This window comes from Phaenicophaeus curvirostris, chromosome 24 (genome assembly GCF_032191515.1).
Source record: "Phaenicophaeus curvirostris isolate KB17595 chromosome 24, BPBGC_Pcur_1.0, whole genome shotgun sequence".
NCBI classification, from domain to species: domain Eukaryota; kingdom Metazoa; phylum Chordata; class Aves; order Cuculiformes; family Cuculidae; genus Phaenicophaeus; species Phaenicophaeus curvirostris.
In genome coordinates, this window is record NC_091415.1 from 1133738 (window position 1) to 1153440 (window position 19703).

General features: G+C 49.3%; 2 protein-coding genes across 2 annotated transcripts; one reads left to right on the plus strand and one right to left on the minus strand.

The window, feature by feature from the left end:
- Positions 1 to 1118: 1118 nt before the first annotated feature.
- On the plus strand, positions 1119 to 5501 carry GUCA1A (guanylate cyclase activator 1A). Its single transcript, XM_069875828.1, has 4 exons — positions 1119 to 1558; positions 3884 to 4033; positions 4548 to 4638; positions 5168 to 5501. Exons 1-4 carry the CDS (start codon positions 1361 to 1363, stop codon positions 5326 to 5328), a joined length of 600 nt encoding a protein of 199 aa, XP_069731929.1. The 5' UTR covers positions 1119 to 1360; the 3' UTR covers positions 5329 to 5501.
- Positions 5502 to 10463: 4962 nt separating this feature from the next.
- On the minus strand, positions 10464 to 15491 carry GUCA1B (guanylate cyclase activator 1B). The gene is made up of 4 exons (XM_069875614.1): positions 15258 to 15491; positions 13079 to 13228; positions 11599 to 11713; positions 10464 to 10988 (listed from the first exon to the last, which is right to left on the minus strand). The coding sequence occupies exons 1-4, from the start codon at positions 15459 to 15461 to the stop codon at positions 10861 to 10863; spliced, it is 597 nt and encodes a 198-aa protein (XP_069731715.1). The 5' UTR covers positions 15462 to 15491; the 3' UTR covers positions 10464 to 10860.
- Between the last annotated feature and the right edge of the window lie 4212 nt (positions 15492 to 19703).

Genomic DNA, 19703 nt, shown 5'->3' on the forward strand with positions numbered 1-19703 from the left:
GGGCAATCCCTGGCACGTCCCCTTGGGTCAGAGCCCAGGGCACTCAGCGACAGCTCACCTCGCTGGAGAGCTGCAGGATTAGCACATCCAATTAGCTTTTCTCAGCCTAATTCCTTTTTCATAACTGTTTTACCATTGTGTAATGCCACCTGCTTTAGCAGAGTGGTTCCTAATTTCCTTCAGTGCGGAAGCGACACTAAGCTCTGCAGTGCATGAGAGCTGGGCTCTTTGGTTTAAAGTCATCAGATGTGAAAATATAAGTGTTGTAAGACAGACTCTGCGGATGGAGATCCAGTAACTCACACCCATTTCATCACTAGTGGAGGATCTAGTTTTTGATCTCCCAGTCTATCCCTGAATGCTGTGTGTCAGAGCCAAAATAACATCAGTTTTGGTCCTGTTTACACAGAGAATTTCTCATGGTAATTCATCGTAAATGGAAATCAAAGCTGGATTCCACTCCACTGGCACTAGTGCAGCAGCCAGGATGCGATCCCAGGATGTGTGGGGTGATTCTGAGGGAGAAACGCGCGGCTGGTAGGACCAGAGGAGTGAACGTGGGGACCTGGCAGTTGGGTGGAGAGGGGCCTTCCCTTTCGGGAGGTCATCGTAGCATCTTGTGTCTGCATTTAGAGCACTTAAAGCTTTACTATTCAACAGAATTATGTTTCTATGTTTGGCTCAGCGCACCAAATTTACCCTGATACAGCATCACTTACAGGGGCTGCAAGGATGCTTCCCTCTCTCTGAACTTCAGGCTCAAATGCAGGGCCCTGTCTAGAAAGCCTCTGGCCAGAATAAGTCCTTGGGAGACAAAACAGTAACACTACAGAAACCTTGAGAGGTTTTCTCTTTCTTCTTACTCATATTGGTGCAAAAGTTATTGCTCATGTGACCCCACACAAAATCATAAATGAAGTGGATTAGGAGATTACACCATCATGGAGAAAATTCCACCTCTATAATCTCCTGCTGGCCCTGTAATCTCCAAGACTTTCCCATTTTACCTCCCTTCTATTTTTAACCCCAAACTCCTAATGCCTGGCAGGAGCCAGTCGCCCCCCTGAGCCTCATTGGCCGGGGAGGGATTTGCAGGGTACTTAAATGTCACCCTCCTGTCGGAAGAAGGTTTTGTACTTTTGAATTTTCCTGGCGAGAAGTGTCTTCTGCTTCCATCACCACCAGCACAGAATCGGGACAGGACACGCGCAAGGCAGCTCGGTTTTTCAGATACTGCCATCCCTGCAGTGCTGGGGACATTTGGACTTGAAAGACAAGAAGCAGAATTTAAAAGCAAGCCCTCAAATTCCACAAGACACCCATTCTTTTTGCTGCAAAGTGACCAGCGCTTGGTGCGGGGATGGGGAACATGGACGGGAAATCCGTGGAGGAGCTGAGCACGACCGAATGCCACCAGTGGTACAAGAAGTTCATGACGGAGTGTCCTTCTGGCCAGCTTACCCTCTATGAGTTCAAACAGTTTTTTGGCTTGAAAAACCTGAGTCCGTCAGCGAACACATACGTTGAGCAAATGTTTGAGACGTTTGACTTTAATAAGGTAAATATTGTCCTTCCCACTCGGTCCGTGCCAGGATGGGCTGCGCTCTGCTCCCTCCCTCAGTGGCGTGTGGTGTATTGGGGTGTATGCGAAGTAGACGTGTCTCCAAGTGTGCATGGTCTGATCCTCTGGGGCCTCAGAAACTTTAAGATCAGTTATGAAAGGTAAAAAATATCACCAGAAACTCCTCATGTGCTGACTGATCTGGGTCATGGAATGGTTTGGGTCAGAAGGGACCTCAAAGCCCATCCAGTCCCAACCCCTGCCCTGGGCAGGGACACCTCCCACTGGATCAGGGGCTCCAAGCCCCATCCAACCTGGCCTTGAACCCCTCCAGGGATGGGGCAGCCAAGATTTCCCTTTTAAATTATTCAAATTGTGGGGGTTTATCTGCTGCTCTGGGATACCTTTAAAATGAAACGTCCTTTAATCCTTCAGTATCGCATGCTGTGACAGTGAGGAACAAGCAAGCTGTGGGAGAAGGAGCGCTGAGTTCCTGCAGGAACAGCGCGTTCCCAAGCCGCACAGCATGGTGTGAGCATTGGTTTGCAGAACAGAGCGGGGTTGGTTTTCTATTGTTTTCAATTACAAGTGGATCACAATCTCATTGATTTTATTACCTGGGCTCAGTCCCATCCGATAAGGAGCTCGGGCTCTTTGATCCCCACAGAGAGGCTTTGCACGTTGGGCTCTCACTGTGCTGGACCCCGGAGCGGGACAGTCCTGGAGCACCTGCAGGCGTTCGGGAGCGCTGTTTCCCCTGCTCAGAAGCAGATGGATGATGCATCTCTGAGAGGAAACAACATCCTCCTTTACTTGCAAATGGTTTGCAATTGCACCTCCTGTGGGAAGAGGAATATACTTTATGGCAACCCAAAGGGCTTTAGTGGGCTTAATCCCACTGAAAAGAATACAGGTCAGACCCCAAATCCTTCAGGTGTTTGGTTTGTGCTTGGCCTTTACCTCACCCACTGTCCTGTGTTTGAACGCATGCCTGGAGAGGGAATTGATGCGCAGGAAATCCTGCTGGGAATGGGACTCGGGAGCTATTTATACCTAATCTGGCTGCTGCAGCAGCAGGATAAAGCAGATGATCTCTTCTTGAACCAGCCCCGCAGCGCGGTGGCTTTGTTCATGACAAACCCCTGGCTTATTCCCTCCCAAAGGAGGGAATGGCTTACAGTACGTGCCATTTTCATAGAACCATAAAGGATGGAAAAGACTTCTAAGCTCATCCAGTCCAACCGTCAGCCCAGCCCCACCATACCTACTAAACCATGTCCTGAAGTGCCACGGCCACATGTTCTTTGAAGCCCTCCAGGGATGGGGACTCCACCAGTTCCCTGGGCAGCCTGTCCCTTCAAAGTGCTTTGTATCTCAACGGTGCGTGCCGTCGAGATGCTCCGTGGTGGGCACTCCACATTTTAGCAGGTTTCCTCAGAGTTGTGGACATCACGAGCCGGTGGCTGGAGGTGGGTTGGTGGCACGTGAGCTCACCCCAGCCCAGCTTATGGCTGGTGAGCCCTCTGCGTACCCAGCTGGATAATCCTAATGCCACAGCGTGTGCCAGCGGTGGGCAAACACCTAGGAGGAGAGGCAGAGATTAAACTGTGCTTTTGATGGGACCAAACATGAAGCAGACACGCAAACAGCACAGGGACAGAGCAGCCTTGCCAGCCCAAGATGCCAGCAACGTGCTGGGGCAGTTCCTGGGTTTGTTCCTCTCCTGGAGGTTTGCGTGAGGTCCCTGCACAGTAGGGGAGAGCAGTAGGTGTGCACAGACGGGATAATGTTAGGTAATCCTTCAGGGTTCATCCCCATAAGCCTGTTCCTCTTTGACCTCTGAGTTACCACAGCTTTGCACAAAGCGATTCAGCTCAGACAGCCTTTCAAGGCTTCGTTAGTCCCCAATCCAGGCACCAGGTTCATTCATTATCAACACATAATGGGTCTGCACAGCTCAACGTGGAGCCCTCACCATAGGGCGCACTGGCTTTAACTGTGGGTGTGCAGGGGATCCATGGAATCGTTGAGGTTGGAAAAGACCTCTAAGATCATCCATTCCAAACATCAGCCCAGCCCCACGGTGCCTACTAAACCATGTCCTAAAGCATCACATCTGCACGTTTTTTAACACCTCCAGGGACGGGGACTCCACCACTGCCCTGGGACCTGTGCCTGGTGCTTCTGCCGTGCTCCCTAACCCCTGCCCTCGAGATGCCGGCCACCTGCTTCCAGTAGGAACTTCCATAGCAACCAGGAAAATCACTTACTGTCTGACTCTTGGCTTTTAATCTCACCTGGCTTCTCACCTTCTGCTTTTAGGATGGCTACATAGATTTTATGGAGTATGTGGCAGCCCTGAGCCTGGTCCTGAAAGGGAAGGTGGATCAGAAGCTGCGATGGTATTTCAAGCTTTACGATGTGGACGGGAATGGCTGCATTGACCGGGGAGAACTGCTGAACATCATCAAAGTGAGCGGGCTCTGCTTTTTCCACCTTCTTTTGCAGACGATGGTTATTAAGCACAGGTAGACAGAAAGGTCGTAACAGGAATATTCCAGCCTGAAAGACAACTCCCTGGTAAATTAGCAGGCACTGCCCAAACCAGCTGCGTGTCCTCTGCACGTCCTCCCACCGGGCTGGCCTCCTGGCCGGACCTGTCTCCAACACCCCACGGCACCTGCACGCTCCGACACGCAGCAGCCCCTTGTTTAACCACATCCACCGAAACCCAGGCTCAGATAAGCACTTGGCTTTAATCTAAGGATTTGCAGAGGTGAACGGCTCTTGGCTTATCCCAGTGTGCCTGCTTAATCTTTTAATGCATTGATTGCCTCTTAAAGTTATTTTAGTCTCCAGTTTTTTAGAAAGGACTTATTCCTGCAGAAAAGTTTGGTTTCTCACGTCAGGCTGCTTAGTGCTTGTACTGACAGACACACAAAGCCCACAGTGCTCAGCCCTTGCTCTCTGTGTCCTTTCCCTCCAGGCTATTCGAGCCATCAATCGATGCAATGAAACGATGACGGCTGAGGAATTCACGAACATGGTGTTTGACAAAATTGATATAAATGGAGACGGTGAGGAACTTTCTTATGCGATGCCAGATACTGCCTCTGCCTCTGCTGCCCCCTTACCTGCAGTTTGGTCTGCCAGAGGGATGCCAGGTCCTGGATGTCCCAAACAGCAGGACACTGGGGGAGAGCCTGCAGAGAGCAGCTCTGCGTGAAGGCTCAGCTCCCATAGGAACCTTCTTAGAATCATGGAATGGTTTGGGTGGGAAGGGACCTCAAAGCCCACCCACTCCCACCCCTGCCCTGGGCAGGGACACCTCCCACTAGATCAGGGGCTCCAAGCCCCATCCAACCTGGCCTTGAACCCCTCCAGGGATGGGGCAGCCACCCCTGCTCTGGGCAGCCTGGGCCAGGCCCTCCCCACCCTCACAGCAAAACATTTCTCCCTAAGATCTCATCTCAGTCTCAGCTGAAAACCATTTCCCCTTGCCCTATCCCTGCCCTCTCTGATCAAGAGCCCCTCCCCGGCTTTCCTGTAGACAAGGAAAGAAAGGTGGCAGGATTTCACTGACCTTTTCTGACCGTGCTCTCGCAGGCGAGCTCTCCCTGGAAGAGTTCATGGATGGGGTACAGAAGGACGAAGTGCTGCTCGACATCCTCACCCGCAGCCTGGACCTGACACACATCGTGCAGCTGATCCAGAATGACGGGAAGAGCCCACAAGAGATGGCGCAGGCAGCCAACACCGCCCAGTAGGCTCCTGGGATGCGTTCCTCTCCATCTCTACTTTTTCCCTTTTGCATTATTAAAACAAATCAGGCTGTGGGAGCTGGTGAGCTGTCCCAGCACCAGTGTAACAAGCAATAGACCATCCCACTAGTGCAGGGACCGTGATCTGCTCTGAAGGCAGCGCTCCCCTGGCTGAGGGGCTGGGGGGCCTGGAGCTCAGCGGGCACTGCCCTGGCTGTACCACCACCGCTGCACCAGCCGGCGAGAGGAGAGGCTGCTGCTGCAATGCTGGGACTCTGTGCCAGCTGCTCAGCACGCTGGAAGCCCCCAGCCACCCCCAGGACTGCCACCCGCTGTGCCAGGGCTCTGGAATTGCTGCTGAGCAGAAAGGGGGGAGAGCCTCACCTCCCTGGGCAGGGGATGCAGCATGATGAGGTGTGGGCAGAGAATGCACTGAGAGAGGCTCAAAATTCACGCCGAGGCCGTGGGCAACAGCTGTAGGGGACAAACCCCAGGGCTGCCCGGTGCTTTGCCTAGGCCAGGGGGGCCCCAAGGACACCTTAAAAGCAGACTCGAACCTTCTCTTCCCACACACATTTCTAGAGCAGGAGATCACCAGTTTTGGTCGCTTGTTCTCTGATTTCTTATTATTATATTAGCAATCATTAGCAATAATAGAAGGTAAAAACATCTGAGCCAGAAAAAGGAGAGCAGTGGAGTGGTGAACGCAGTGGCTTTTCTTTGTTTAAAAGCATAAAAAACATACAATGGTGCCTTTTTTAACAACTAGCTGAACTTTCAGGGCATGATTCTCCTTGAAATACAAAAGGCTGCAATGGCAGAAAGGCATGATGGAAAAGCTTTAGATGTCTGTAGGACTATTCCTGCACGTCTTATCCCCTATACAACAACCTCTCCTGCGAGTTACTCTCTGTGGCATCCTTGAGCATCGTGTGGTTTTGGCTACAGCGGCAGCAAATCTCCCGCACGGAGCTCAGAGGGGAAGAACCACTGGAGAGGGGCCAGAGGCAGCGTCTGCGCCACGAACATCTTGCAAGTACCCAAGCAGCAATGGGTACCACAACCTCCAAGTGGGCTCGAGTATTGTCCCCCATGGAATAAAACCCAGTCACCCCTTATTATCCATCCTGGGACAGCAACCTCGTCTGCCGGTGCTAATTACCCACGAGCAGGGGCTGCACCCAGGACCCAGCACACGCACAACCGAGGCTGCGAGAGCAGCGGCTTCGCCCCCACACCACCCACCGTCCTGCACCAAGCCGGGGCCGCACCTTGGCTGCTCCCGGAGAGGAGTTTCCTCACCTGATTGGAGCAAGATTCAGGCACGGTGAGGCAACACAGGACACCAAGAAGGATTTCTTGCCTAGCTGAAAGACTTGTTATTTAGCACTGGATTCTTGTGATTCATAAGCAACTTTCTGACTCTTTCCTGCGCATCTTTTTCATTTGACTGTTTTATCTGGAAGCTTTTGCACTTCCAGTCTTAAAGCAAACTAATAAAAATATTGTACAATATTATTCGAGGTTGTACTTTTTCCTCTCTTTCAATCATTCTGTCTTCAGCAGGACAGATGATCTGTCTCATGCAGCCTCCCCTGGCAGCCTGGTTTCCACCCTGGCGCTGCTGGATGGGCACACAAACCCTTTGATGGGCCAGCAGCTCCAGCACTGCAAGAGACCAGGCTGCAGCCGGCTTCTTAGAGCTCAGTTGAGCTGCTTGCTCAGTGCCCAACACTCCTTGCAGCAGAATTTATAGAATCACAGAATCATTAAGGTTGGAAAAGACCCCTAAGCTCATCTAGTCCCACTGTCAGCCCAGCCCCACCGTGCCAACTAAACCATGCCCTTAAAATCCACCTCCCCATCCCATCTCGTCTCTGTTCCTGTCCCCATTCCCATTCCCATCCCTCTCCCCTTCCCACCCCACACGTTCCCTGCTGTCCTGGGAATGCGCTGGGAATCCAGCCGGTGGGCTCTGGGACAGCAAACAGCTAAAATACCAATACCTGCTTTTACATCCTCATGCATCAGGGGGTGAAGAAATCAGACTGGTCTTTGGCCAGGTCCTTCCAGAGGTCTCTTATGCCCAGGGAATGCATCTACCCTATGGCACAGCCCTGGTGTTCCCACACCGTGCATCCCAGAACACCATTAGTCACCTTAAATAGAAGGTTTTTGGGGGTAACACGTTTGAGATGGACTCTGTCCTTCTGAGGTGCTGTTCCCTTCAAAGAGAAGGAAAACAGGGATGAGCACAGGGCTGTGTAAGCCCTGGCACAGCCACTCTGTATTCGCTGTGATGTTATCAAAGGGAAGCTGCACACGGTGCTTTGGGAAGGACCGAGGCACAAGACTTCCCTGTGGGCAGCCGCTGAACCCCAGCTCCCTGCGGGTGAGCCCCCCCTCTCCAAACACCCGGCGCACAGACAAAGAACAGAACTCAGCACAGAGCGAGATGTAATCATCCTTCTTCCTTCTCAGCCTCATGACTTCCATTGCTTTCCCTGGGAACGCACCTTCCAAAGCATTTCAGGATGCAAAGCCTCCTCGGCTCCTGTTCCCTCTCACCACCAGCCACCCTCACCTTCAACTTTCTAACCCGATTATTTCACCTCCAATCCTACCCAACTTCAGAGGCATCAAACGTCAGAGCAGATGGGAGAAGCTCAGAAAATAACCTCATGGCTTTTGCCTATTCCAGGCCATCCGGTTTCCCAACTTAGACTAAGAAGAAATCCGATCAGCCAAATCCAATTCTCGCTGGGCCATAGGTCTGGAAAAATGGATTATGCAAAAAGCCTGACATCAACAGCTTGACGCGACCGTTGAATTGAGTTTGGGTGGAGATCAAACCATTTATACCTACGGATCTAAAAATAGATCTAAGACTAAAGCACCTTACAAAGCTTTGACTGAAGATTACACGATTGAGAAGAGGAACAATTTTCCATGGTGTTACACCAGCCCTGACACAAGTGTTATTTGCTGTGCTGTTATTTGCTGCCTGCCCCAGCTAGAGGAGGTGGAGGCATCCAGCATCCCAGGTGAAAATTTAAGAATCATAGCATGGTTTGGGAAGAAGGGGACCTTACCCAGTCCCACCCCTGCGATGTGCAGGGACACCTCCCACTGGATCAGGGGCTCCAAGCCCCATCCAACCTGGCCTTGAGCCCCTCCAGGGATGGGGCAGCCATCCCTGCTCTGGGCAACCTGGGCCAGGGCCTCCCCCCCTTCAAAGGAAAACATTTCTCCCTAAGATCTCATCTCAATCTCCTCTCTTCCAGCTCAAAACCACTCCTATCCCTGCAGTCCCTGATCAAGAGCTCCTCCCCATCCCCATCTTTGAACCCCAATTACTTAAAGGTTTCCATTTCAGGCCTGGCAGGGTCAAAACAGGCTCCCTCTTGCAGCACTGTCGCTCACTTTATCATACCCACTTCAAACTCCATTGAAAATTGGGGTTTTTACTCATTACATACTTGTCTCTATCAATTACTCAGAAGTTCACAAACAGAAGAGACCCCTTTCCTACTCTACAACATCACATCTCTGCCTTCTGTTCTCCTTAACCAGGTTAACCATCTCCAACACCTCCCTTAGATTCATTACATCCAAGACTGCAATTTTGATCAATACTCAGGTGCTCACACAATTCACCTTCATTCTAAGTGGAAAAATAAATACTGCAGAAGAAAGAATTTTAATAAATAACTCTTTATTCAGTTCATGTGTTACAAAACTCACTGACATTCAGTGTTAGGATGCCCTCTACCACCCTGGCCCAGGACTGCTGGTGTGAGGGACACAGCTCCTGGTCTGACCGGGTGAACACACCAAGAATGCTCAAAGCATTTCAACAGACCTGCAGGATGCAGCTACAGGAACCAAACAGCCACTTCAGTTGTGCAAGCACCGATGTGCTCACGGGGTGCTCGAGATGGAATTAGATTTGTATTCTCCCATGGATACATTGGTCCATAGGCTAGAAAAATCAGTAAAGTGAATCTTTTCATTCAGCTCTTTAGCTGATTGTCACTCAAGTCAACAGTTTAACAGCTGCCTTGCAGCACAACCTAGAAGCCTAACCAGCTCTGTTAAGAAAACCTGCTACAAGCTAGTGTGTATTGACAGAGAACTCCTAGAAAGGCTATTTGAACTGGAAACAGATGGATTTGAACTCTAGCACTGTGTCTTACCATGAAGACTTCCTCATGTTCCTAAATTTAAACAGTGGTTAAATCAACAAGACTGCAAACCTGCACACTCAACTAACAAGAGCCACTAGTCATCATTAAAGGCCACAAAAAGAAAGGGATTGCAAATATTTCCACAAATGTGACTTGGCCCACCAATTCCCTGGGAAAATGAAAATAAAGGATTAAAACCCATGTTATTCCCCTGGGGAGATGTTTCTTGCTAAGCAAGTCCAATAAAGGTGAAAAAAATTTAGTGCAACTCAAATTCTCTTTCTACACACAAGTGCTTATGCAGGATATGGGTTAGAAGAGCAGAGCTCAGCCTCAACCTGACTGTTTATCTACAGTCTGGGGCTAATTTAAGTCCAGTGTAAAACCACTGTACTGCTTCAAGAACTCCGATTCTCTGTTCTTGTTCCCTCCTGTGGTCCTGCTGATAAGGCAGCCAAGCAGAACTCTGCTCTTCCCCCCTTATTGCTCCTTCCACACTAAACTGCTCCCAGCAAGGCGACAGCCCTGGAGCTCCACCAACCTTCAGAGGGCAGGAAAAGCTGCTCGAGGGTGATGATTCTGTAAGAAAAAGGGGCTCAAAGGAATCCCACCTGTGCAAATCTGTCCCTGCGTGGCTGTCAGGAAGAGGTGCAGTTTCCACTGCTGCTCAGTGTTTGGAAATGTCATTTTTTCCACCCCTTCAGAAACCTCTGTTTCTGACTGGGCAGAAGGAGCAGCCTCTGGTCCCCAGGAGGGAGATGCAGTTACAGCACCAGGATCCTGGCCAGCCCACACATCGCCTTTTCTTCAACTCGTGTACTCTTCTGGCTACTGCTTACAATCCCATTCACCATTAAACACTAAAGTATCACTACCTACGATTTACCATTAGCACCTGACACCTGCCAGAGCACCTTTTATGCTGTCACTTTTGGTTTGATGTGCCTTTATCTCTACAGGCACAAATGATGCCAATGCTAGTCTGCACTGGAGACTAAACCTCTGCATCAGGATTTCTCGCTTCCCAATTCCATCTCTCAGACTAAAAACCCTGCCCAAGACCCGCTGCAGGAAGCCAAGAAGCTTGTTCCTTGGGGTGCAACCAAACACATGAGCTGGCAAACCTGGTATTGTGCACACAGAAAGACTTATTATGGGCCATAAAATAGTCTCTGGGTACCAGCAGTACGCAGCACTTGGGTTTTAGATGGAGATACGGCTTCTTAAACCACCGGTGTTTTCATCTGGGTGCTGAGTTTGTGTTATAAAGGAAAGCTGATATCACCCTGGGGTACCAGAGCCACAGTCACGGTCAGCATCACTTTTTCAGCTGTATCAAAGCTGAGTTGTTTCAAAACATAGCACTCTTCCTCCTCTGCTCTGAGATCCAGCCCCCAGGGTTTATATCCATTTGCAACATCTTCATCACCCACTGGTCTTTCCTGGCCCCATCAATGAATTCATCAAGAGACAATTGCCCTGTGTGAGAGATGGAAAGGATGCAGGATGGAGAGACAAAACAGGGCAGGTAAGACAAGAGGAAGGCCAGAAGGAAAAACTAAGTTACAGAAAACATGCTAATAAGATCAGAGCTATGCATTTTGTCCCCACGTTTCAGCCATGCAGCTGAAAGACAAACCACCACGCTGTAACCCACCTCATTCACTCCTACCCCATCCTGTCAGCTAACATGACCTGTTGCAGCTGCTTACACATGCTCCTCCAGGAGATTGCAAGCCTGATCCTGCAGGCTCTGATCCAAGTGGAGTCACTGGCTTTGCTCAGGCTGTTTGTGCCCAACTTGGGACCTGCACCCTAGAGGCTTTCAAGGATGAGATCCATGTGGCATCAAAATCCAGACAATAGTGACCCCCCTGTATCCTACATTGAAACGATAACGAAGATTACTCCCTCCTACTGCACCAACTTATTCTGTTTAAGAAACAGACCAAAACCAAACCTTATGTGTCCAATATGAGTAACATAATAGTCCTCAACGATGTATTGACAGAAGTAATTAAAGCTGGTCTGCCCAGCAGAGATAACTCCCCATTACGCATGGATGCAATCTGAGCCATCGATCACTTACCATCCCCATTCTCATCCACCAACTGAAATATCCTGTCCACAACTTCCTCCGGGGTGAGCAGCGGGGTCCTCTCCTCCACTTCTGACCGACACACTTTCTTCAGCTTGTAGATAGACTGGAAAGAAGTTCACAGATTAGGAGTGGGAGAGGGAAATGAAAAGCAGTGAACTCGATCTTCCCAACAGTGTAAAGGTCTCTCACAAAGGCTGCGGTTTTAACCTTCCCAGGAAGTTCTGCCACTCAACAGCCTCAGACCTGTACAAAACCTCTGACCTTTACGCTCACAGAGACTGTCAGTTCCTTAGTTTGCTCTTTGAAGCTGCTGCCCTCCCATCTTCCTGACAGATAGCAAAGGAACCCTGAGGTCTGACCAAAGAACAAGGGAAGAGTTTCACAGATGAGAAAACCATCTGAGTATGATTTTTTCCTAACATTTGAGGCTAGGCATATCTGGATTTACCCAGCCCTCTCTCCCAGGGAACCCATGCCCACGCTGCAAGATCAAACCTGCACTAACACATACTTTGACCCATAGTTTCTGTTCCACTTTGTCACTGGCAAGGGGCAGATTTTAACTATTCCTCCCACGACAACCTCCCAGTTGTTATTAACTTGACTCCCTTGGCTGAAGGGTTTTGTCTGAAGTCTTCCCAGAGCACGGATTAGCAAGGGCCTAACAAAGCTCTGGCCCTTTTCTGGTTGACCTCAAAACTATAATTGGTGCTGCCCCAGACAAGCTCCCCAACACTCTCACCTGGGGCAGCTGGGAAAAAGCCAGGCACTTCCCAGCCAGAAGGACCTGCTTCCCACAGATTGTGTGTCTGATGTTTTCCCAATATCGCATTACACACAAGACCCCAAAACATTTGATAAGCACCGATTCAGGGTAGCAGCACCATCACCAAGGTGCTTACCTGAAGCAGGAACCCAGGTGCCCCGTGTCTGACTGGCTGAGCCCCTTCCCCCCTCTCACCTTCACACAGCCACTAATTAGAACTTAGTGCAGAATAAACTTAGAAAGGAAGCATTACAAAAAGTGTTTGTGTACTAATTTGTGCCTCTCTATTCTCTATTTTGGTAGGAATGGTTGGACTTGATGGCCCAGTGGGTCTCTTCCAACCTGGTTATTCTATGATTCTCACCAGCTACTCGGGAACCCTCTGCCCCTGGCCAGTGCAAGGGATCTTGGTGTGAAAAGGTGGGAAGGAGAGGCAGAGCAGAGATACAGGAGCTCCACCACAGCACCTCGGGCCAGCAGCACAGGCTGAGATGCCCACAGTGGGTTGAACCCATCCCTCAGCCATCCCACCAGGCTCCACCAAACCACTAGGCACTTGACCCTTCCACCAGGATCAGGTGTTCTCGCTTCATCACTCCCCACAGCTGCCTTGAAACCCAATTATCACAAGCACCATAGACATCATTGCATTGCCAAAGAACTGCGATTGCCTAAATAAGTGATGAGGCAATGCCTCCTTACCTCAACAATTTCCAGCAGCTCAGGTTTATCTATGCAGCCATTCCCATCCTTGTCATACACTTTGAATGTCCACCTCAGCTTGTGTTCCAGTTTTCCTCGTAAAACAAGATTCAAGGCAGCTACATATTCCAGAAAATCAATGGTGTTATCCTGTAGAGACAGAAAAGGAGCTGAATGGCACTTGACTGGGTACAGCTGAGAGAAAACCACTTAGGAAATCTAGATAAAAAAACTGCCAAGAGGATAATCTACTGGATAGCTATTTATTTTCTGCTTTATGGAAGACTTGTGCCAATCCAAGACCACCAGTGAGTACAGCCATACCCCTCTGCACCAAGGAGGCCTTCCCAAGAGGGACAGTGGAGAGCAAAGCAGTTCCCCTTCATCACAGTAAGGGAGACACCTGCCAGGACTCCAGAAAGGAACAATTTTAACACCCCAAGCCAGATGATATGGAGCAAGAGGAGGCTGATGAGCATCAGATCAGGAGGCATCAACATTTTGGGAAGGGATTGCCATTCTCAACCTCACTTGCTTCACAGATGAGACCAATACCCAACCATTACACCCCTTTCTCCCATCCTTCCCCCTTGTTTGAACTTCATTCATCTGAGGAAGACAACAAAAATGCCACCATTCAGGGGGGAACACCCACAATAAAGGATTTGCATCAGATGTTCATCCTCCTAAGCACTTCAGAGCCAGGGAAGGGGTGCAGGCCCCCCTCGTACCCTCCAGCACGCAGCCCTCATGCAGACCAACACCACCCTAGAGCAGAGCTGGGGCCCCACTTCACTTTCCACCCTCCCAACCCAGGCAGCAAAACCCTTGGAAGATCCAGGCAGCACATCTGCTCCCCCAGCACCCAATAGCTCATCAGTAACAGCAACCAAAACCTGCTACTGCTGGATTGCAAAGGTCAGCAAGCATATAGAGACAATTTAGGATTTGTTGTCTTTTCTTACTGTATTACTAATAATCATAAAATCGTATCATAGAATGGTTTGAGTTGGAAGGCCCCTTAAAGATCATCCAGCTCAATCCTTAGGTCCCACTCAACTACATATCATGAGAAAATTTAAACAAAAACATGAACTCTGGCCTAATTTAATTTACTTAATATATGCAAGTACCAGTGTCCCTTAAAAGCAGATTTTCAGTTTTCATAGGAGAACCCCTATGAACTCGGAGCAGGACTCTGCCTCTTACGCACACCGGTTGCTCCGCAACCCTTTCTGCCCAGTTTCATAACAGGATTTAGATCTGGCCTTTCCAGGGTTTGGCAGGAACCTGTGTTTTAGCAACTTCAAATTCTGAGACCACATCTTCCATAGCTTTCTTAATCCTTTCTTGCAACCCCACTTTTATTGCCACTGGTTTCCAAGGAAGCTAAAAGGAAATTATTATGTCTGAGAGATGAGAGACGTCTCCCCTTTTCCTGTATTGACACACAACAAACCACCCCATGCTTTGAACATGATCAAGAGCTTCAGGGAAAACGAACCAAGCCTTGCTTACGTGTTTCAAGATGAGAAAGGCAACCACATAGCATTTCCTTGGAGTATCTAACACCTCACAGGGTGGAATTAGGCTCTTTTGCACCAGTATGTGGGTACACATGAACTGCTACTAAACCAGAAAATCCACTTTTCCCAGGTATCTGATAACAAATACAGCAGAGGGAATCAAAATCATAAAGTCCAAATTGTTCAGCGTTCCTCCACTTTTGAGCAGCAAAACCCAATATTCTGTCACGTGTTAGCTGTTCACACTGCATATCATGCTTTCTCCACTATATAGCTAGTCAGAAGAGGACCTTCCCCCACTATAATTCTCCCTCTATCATAACAGATAAATACTTTATAGCAGCCTCAGCTATTTGAGGATCTTTCGACAACACTGTCTCAAGAAGTGACTGCTTAAACATCAGCCTTTTAAGCCATCCTTAGTCCCTTAAGGGCATATTCTGTCCTTAATTTGTGCACAGATTTAGGAATAAATAAATCCCTCCCAGCCCAGACAGAGCAGTGCTCCTTCACCTGCCCTTGCAGCTCCATCACTCTTACTTCAGTCTCCCGAAGCACAGTAACAAGTGTGGGAGCTGCACCAAAAGGCCTCCAAATCACAGAAGGTGCACAAATTATCAGGCAAATAACTGTAAAAGCCCTTCCCTACTTACCCCATTCTTATCAAAAGCTCTGAACATGTTTTCAATATACTCTGCAGCTTCACGGTTATCCTGGACCCCAAAGAACCGCTTGAACTCGTGCATGAAGAGGGTTCCACTGGGACATTCAACCACAAATTTCTTGTACCATTCCTGCAATTCTGCAACATCCATCTCCACTGGCTCCCCTTGCGCATTGGTGAACTGCTGTCCCATTTTTCTTTGCAAAGCAATAAGAAAGAAGAGAAGAAAGCTCTACTGAAGTCCTCTGCTTGTATTATCCTTTTATCTCCTTCAGTTATGTTTTCTTTGCTGTTTTTCTTCTTGTTGTCTTGCAGCTTTACTTGATGTCAATATTATCTTGCTATTTCACCTTCTTTTTGTGCTTTATTTTCCTCTTCCTCTCTCGCTCTTAACAGTCTTCACTGCCACAGCTTTGTGTGTTCACTTGGCGATCGGAGAGATGCTTCTCTGCACCAGGGCAGTATAAAAATAACTAAGATCATTAGGAGATTCCCACCTATGAGTCACAGGGACCTTCAGATGCTCCAGGCTGTGCACTATTTAAGAGCAGACTGCCAAAACTCAGGGTCCTTTTGCACATGAAAACCTTCACATCAGAGAACTTGGGAGCTGAGGATCCCTTTACAAGTATCAAACAATGCCACTCACTTCATTTCAGTGGGATTTTCCTAGGAACAAGAAGGGTTGTAAGCAAGGCTTCTTAATATGAGGCTTTCAGTACTGGTACATATCCCTGCTAGGGGGGATAGTCAGTGTTTTGGTGCACTAGTAACAGCTACAGGGAGCAAACCCTGACAAAATCAGCATATGCCACTATCACCAATCACATAACAAAAAGAAACAATGCACAAAGTTAATAGAATGCCTACAATAAGCTGTAACTTACCTAAAATGACCAGTAAGAACTAACAACTGCCCAAAAATACAAATAGGCACATTTCACTTCCATAACTCCTCCTCAAAACTCTGAGTCAAAAATAACAGGAACATTTTAATTCCACATTTAGCTACTTTTTAAAACATCATGCTCTCCTTATTCTGCCTTTTTCCATTAAAACACTCCTGCTAACCTTTATCGTCTCCATTCTAGACCCAACACCCAGCCCCTTTCTGCTCACCACAGCTCAGCAGCAGCCACCCTCCACCAGACACCAAACCCTCCTCCCTGCAAACAACTTGATCTTCTTTCCTTTCCTCACCTGGGCCACCAGCTTTTATCCACCCCATACCAGGTGTTCCGAAACCAACCATTATCTGTGTCAGCTGGAAAGAACTGACCTGTAGCTATAAATGTGTCTGAGCCAGCCTAGTATCCAGATATGACTCTTAAGAGGATTGAAGCAGTATTAATAGGAAACAAGAGGTTCCTCATTATCATAAAACTAGGGTCTAGAGAAGTTTAGGCTGCTAGTTTTTTGGAATATTGGGTTTTTTTGTTTGTTTTTCACTGGTTTGGAAAGGAAAGTTTCTTATGTGGAAGAATGCTGATCAAGAATCAGCCTAAAATTTGGTACTGGAGAAGAGAACAGCAATTCACTCCATGTAAGGACAGGGTTTGCTCTCAATCTGTTCACCCCATAAGTAACCCGGTAGTGATGTTGTGTGGGCACGTACGCACGCACATCCAGCCAAATTTGCAGAAGCGTAGCGTGGCTTTGCTCTTCAGCACACAAGGTTATCCAGGTAATGAATGGCTCACTTAAGAGTTTTAAGGAAAAAGAGAGGGGAAAGGGAGATGGATGGGAAGGACCAGAGGGGCTGCCAAAAGGATAAAGACCACTCTCTTTCAATGAAAAAGTGCGTTCTTATTTAATACTGTAGAGAAAACCTGTTTGTCTACCTTTGTGCCTAGAAGAATGCACCAGGATTAATAAACTCAATCCTTCCTTCTTCAAATGCTTCGGCCCCTTGGCTCAAGCATAGCTTGTCTGCAGCAGAGCAGCTCGAGGTCTGGCTCAGTGAAATGGTCACACTGCATCCCAGTGTTTCCATCTTTACTGGACCTACTGGAAAGAGGTCTCTGGTAGCCCCTGTGGCATTTATAAAACAGCTCTGTTCCCTATTTCTCTGTGCTCTCTGGTGTATCCTGTGTACAAAAATAGCCTTTCCCTCACTGATCTTCCTTGAAGCATCTTGGCTGAAGTCTAGTGAGGGTGTGGGTTTTCCCCCTGAGTCCCAACGGGTTCTTGAGGAGCAGAGATGCTGCTGCGGGGACAGGGGTGGGGAAGGCTCCCAGTGGCTTTTCCTGCAGCAGAGCTGGGGAATTCGCAGGCTGTGACACCTTCCACGGTTTCGTGCTGCTCCCCTGCACCCAGGCTGGAATGCGAGTGCTGCGAGCACGCAGCAAGACTCCACATGCCCCGGACGGTCTCCTGCCTCATTGCATAATTTTGTTTTGCCTTATGGGAACTTTGTGATCTGTTCCCAGGAGAGAAAATGGTTCCCCTTTGTTTTGACGACTGCAATCTTTTCCAGTAAGGAACGAGGAACTGCGAGAGACCAGGGTTACACAGCCTGGCAGATGCTATTGCAGGTATCACGACAAACAATCATGTTGATAAAAGCTCTGCTGTTAATTTGGCAATCCCATAGCTCCCCTGCTATTCCTGCCTCTGCTCTCGTTGTGCTTCGCAGGCTGCGCTGGAAGAGCTGCTGTCGCTCAGCTGCTAGAAAGTCACTTTGTGAAGCAGTTTGTCAGTCGAAGGATTTGGGAAAGAAAAAAGGTAAACAAGCAGAGACAGTTAGAAATAAAAAGAACGATCTCTAGAAAACACTGCAGTAAGGAGGTCGGTGCTTTTTGGCTGCTTGAAGGGTGGGGATCAATGCTTTTAAATAAATATTATCATAGAATCATAGAATAACCAGGTTGGAAGAGACCCACAGATATGTTGGATGATTAATTGCAAGCAGGTAGCATCTGCTTACGTGTCCTGCCTGGTGAGCTACCCCTGGATTATCACCCATTCAGCTCCAAAGCTCCAGAGTTTCCCAGCGGGGAGCATGGGAAAAGCCATCCCGCTTCCCGTCAGCTCACACAACATGCTGCCACTTGCTTCGGCGCAGCCTGGTAGAAACTAGAGGGAACAAAACCACCCAAACCCTGCTGAGGGCTGGGAAGACTCATTCGTTTGGCATCCGTGCTGCTGCTCAGCGAAGGCAGAGGCTGCACCGAAGTGCCAGCCGGACCGACTTGGATGAAGCTGGAGGCGAGGCGAGCTCTTTCGCCCATGCTGGAGCAGCCCTCTTAAAGTCATTTTTCCGCATTGCTTCATTATTTTAAACACCCCAGTCCTGCCCCAAGACCCCTCTTGTGGGCTGGGCAGTCTCTGGTGTGTTAGAGGGGGCACTGGGAGAGCAAAGCCCTACCCAGGGCTGCTCCCAGACAGCCCGGGGCGTGCGGGTGAACCTGCAGCATCGCTCTTGGTGTCTGTCTCTGAGCGCCTGACCACAACCCTGCAGCATCCTTGCACCTACCCATCGCCAGCAGGGCAGAGAGGCGGACAGGAGGAATACATGAGGATGAACAGCAGCCTTTGCGCTGAGCTGCTGGAGGAGAGATCAAAGCTCCCTCGTGCTTTGCCCTGGAGTTCAGCCCAATGTCTTAAAACAACTTAAAGCCCATCTAGTTTCACCCCCTGTCCTGGGCAGGGACACCTCCCACTGGATCAGGAGCTCCAAGCCCCATCCAGCCTGGCCTTGAACCCCTCCAGGGATGGGGCACCTGCCTCTGCTCTGCGCAGCCTGGGCCAGGGGCTCCTCACCCTCGCAGCAAAACATTTCTCCCCAGGATCTCATCTCAGTCTCCCCTCTTGCAGTTGAAAACTGTTCCCCCTCCTCCTATCCCTGCCCTCCCTGATCCAGAGCCCCTCCCCAGCTTTCCTGGAGCCCCTTTCAGCGCTGGAAGCTGCTCTAAGGTCTCCCTGCTGTCTTCTCTTCTCCAGGCTGAACAACCCCAACTCTCTTAGGCTGTCCTCGTACAGGAGGTTCTCCAGCCCTCAGATCATCTCCGTGGCCTCCTCTGGACCTGTTCCAACAGTTCCATATCCTTCTTACATTGGGGATTCTAGAACTGAATGCAGGACTTTACGTGGGGTCTCATGAGAGGGGAGCAGAATCCCCTCCCTCACCCTGCTGGCCAAGCTGCTTTGGATGCAGCCCAGGACACGTTTGGCTTTCTAGGCTGTGAGTATGTTTTGCTGGCTCGTGCCCAGGTTCTCATCAATCAGCACCCCCCAAAAATGCAAAAATTACTTCTTCTCTGTCTGTGAAGACTTTCAATGTTTTGCATAGTCCCAAAGTCTTGGCGCAGGCTGCAGCTTGAGGTGCAAGGCAGCCTCTCCAGACCCAGGACTTGGCACTGCCCGTAGTGTTCATGATGGGAGGGAGAAGGGAAATTCCACTGTTTTCTGGTTCAGGAAAACTGAATGGCAGAGT

Bases quoted from the DNA above. Each gene is read 5' to 3' on its own strand.
- GUCA1B (XM_069875614.1), bottom strand. From the start codon at position 15,461: ATGGGACAGCAGTTCACCAATGCGCAAGGGGAGCCAGTGGAGATGGAT. The intron at 13,229-15,257 runs GTAAGTAGGGAA...CTGTCTCTACAG, and splicing joins GAGCTTTTGATAAGAATGGG to GATAACACCATTGATTTTCT. The intron at 10,989-11,598 runs GTAAGTGATCGA...TCTCTCACACAG, and splicing joins GGTGGATGAGAATGGGGATG to GGCAATTGTCTCTTGATGAA.
- GUCA1A (XM_069875828.1), top strand. From the start codon at position 1,361: ATGGGGAACATGGACGGGAAATCCGTGGAGGAGCTGAGCACGACCGAA. The intron at 1,559-3,883 runs GTAAATATTGTC...TTCTGCTTTTAG, and splicing joins AGACGTTTGACTTTAATAAG to GATGGCTACATAGATTTTAT. The intron at 4,034-4,547 runs GTGAGCGGGCTC...CTTTCCCTCCAG, and splicing joins AACTGCTGAACATCATCAAA to GCTATTCGAGCCATCAATCG.